The following is a 1,653-nucleotide window of genomic DNA, read 5'->3' as shown; positions in this document are numbered from 1 at the left end:
GGAAAGAGAAAATGGGCAGTGTGCTGCCCAGGTAGGTAGGCACTGATGGCCCCTTGCTCTCCCCCACAGTGGTAGGCGTTAAGTTGGACCTAGAGGCCTGGGCTGAGAAGTTCAAGGTGCTAGCCAGCAACCGTACCCACCAGGACCAGCCTCAGAAGGTATCTGGTCAGGGATGAGGGCAGTAAGCCCAGAAGCACCCATTCTGGAGTCCCCAGGAACCCCTACCAGTCCTCCCACTCAGAGTGGCTCTGGTGCCTATGGGGAGGCAGGGTCCCCGATGTATAAAGGGTGATGGGAGGGGAAACACTGGTGGGCACTTACGGTCCTTGCTCTCTGCCCAGCAGTGCGGCCCCAACAGCCACTGTGAGATGGACTGCGAGGTTAACAACGAGGTGCGTGTGCCCTGAACCCTAGCTTACCCCACTCCTGGACACCTGAGTCCCAAATGCAGCTCCTAGCCCATCCCATCCCTTAGCCAGTGGGTCTCAACATCCCACCCTGACTTCACAGCTTTACCAGAACTGGGGGAATGGTGCCGCCTCCACTCAGCTACTGGACTGCCAGGGTCTGTGGAGGAAAGGCTGGGCTGGAGCCCCTCCCCATCTTCCTCCCCCTTTCCCACCTCTCAGGACCTGCTCTGTGTCCTCATTGATGATGGGGGATTCCTGGTGCTGTCAAACCAGAACCATCAGTGGGACCAGGTGAGGGTCAGGAAGAGGGTGGAAGGAGAGGGTCCGGGTTTGAGCCTTCTGGTGATATGGCACTGCCAGCCCTGTGACTACCACTGCCTCCCGGCATCCCCAGGTGGGCAGATTCTTCAGTGAGGTGGATGCCAACCTGATGCTGGCACTCTACAATAACTCCTTCTACAACCGCAAGGAGTCCTACGACTATCAGGCGGCCTGTGCCCCCCTGCCCCCGGGCAACCTGGGTGCCGCACCCCGGGGCATCTTTGTGGTGAGCCCCAGCAATGCCTGGCCTGCAGATGGGGGAACTGGGAGACCTGCCCACAGATGACCCCCTACCTCTAACGAGAAAGCTGGGGGTGAACCAGGTCCAGGGGCAGCAGTGGGAGCCCATGCCACTCTCTCCACTGCAGCCCACCATTGCAGACTTCCTTAACCTAGCCTGGTGGACCTCTGCTGCGGCCTGGTGAGTCCCCAGGGGAAATGGGAGAGGGAGGGTGCTCCCTGGGCAGGAGGGCTGGAAAGAAATGGGGCACGGTACTGACCTCTGCTGACCACTCCCACTCGGTGACCCATGCCCCGCAGGTCTTTGTTCCAGCAACTTCTCTATGGTCTCATCTACCACAGCTGGTTCCAGGCAGGTAGGTAGGGCTTTGGAGGTCCCTCCTCAAAGCCCCTCCCCAATCTGAGACCTACTCCAAAGGGAGGGCGGGGCTTACGGCTGAGCGAGGCTCAGGGTGTAGGGGTGCAGCTGAGGGGCTCTGGACCCTCGCAGACCCCGCGGAGGCCGAGGGGAACCCCGAGGTGCGCGAGAGCAGCTGCGTCATGAAACAGACCCAGTACTACTTCGGTTCGGTGAACGCCTCCTACAACGCCATCATCGACTGCGGAAACTGCTCCAGGTGCGCGCGCGGAGCTGGCCAGAGGGGCGGGGCCGGGCCGGGGCTGCAGCGGGGAGGGGAGGGGA

General features: G+C 61.5%; 1 protein-coding gene across 3 annotated transcripts in view; it reads left to right on the top strand.

Annotated features, from left to right (window-relative positions):
- CACNA2D2 (calcium voltage-gated channel auxiliary subunit alpha2delta 2) overlaps window positions 1-1,653 on the top strand; it is a 141,763-nt gene that overhangs the window by 139,443 nt on the left and 667 nt on the right. For all 3 annotated transcript variants that reach the window (XM_007451815.1, XM_007451814.1, XM_007451813.1), the window contains 7 exons: window positions 70-158; window positions 345-392; window positions 630-701; window positions 805-957; window positions 1,100-1,152; window positions 1,272-1,327; window positions 1,462-1,588. In XM_007451815.1, the coding sequence (XP_007451877.1) occupies window positions 70-158; window positions 345-392; window positions 630-701; window positions 805-957; window positions 1,100-1,152; window positions 1,272-1,327; window positions 1,462-1,588 (598 nt within the window). The remainder of the gene's footprint in view (window positions 1-69; window positions 159-344; window positions 393-629; window positions 702-804; window positions 958-1,099; window positions 1,153-1,271; window positions 1,328-1,461; window positions 1,589-1,653) is intronic.

The sequence above is a fragment of the Lipotes vexillifer genome, unplaced genomic scaffold (assembly GCF_000442215.2).
Source record: "Lipotes vexillifer unplaced genomic scaffold, Lipotes_vexillifer_v1.1 scaffold500, whole genome shotgun sequence".
NCBI classification, from domain to species: domain Eukaryota; kingdom Metazoa; phylum Chordata; class Mammalia; order Artiodactyla; family Lipotidae; genus Lipotes; species Lipotes vexillifer.
Note: the sequence above shows the minus strand (reverse complement) of the source record. Positions and strands in the feature narration are given on the sequence as shown.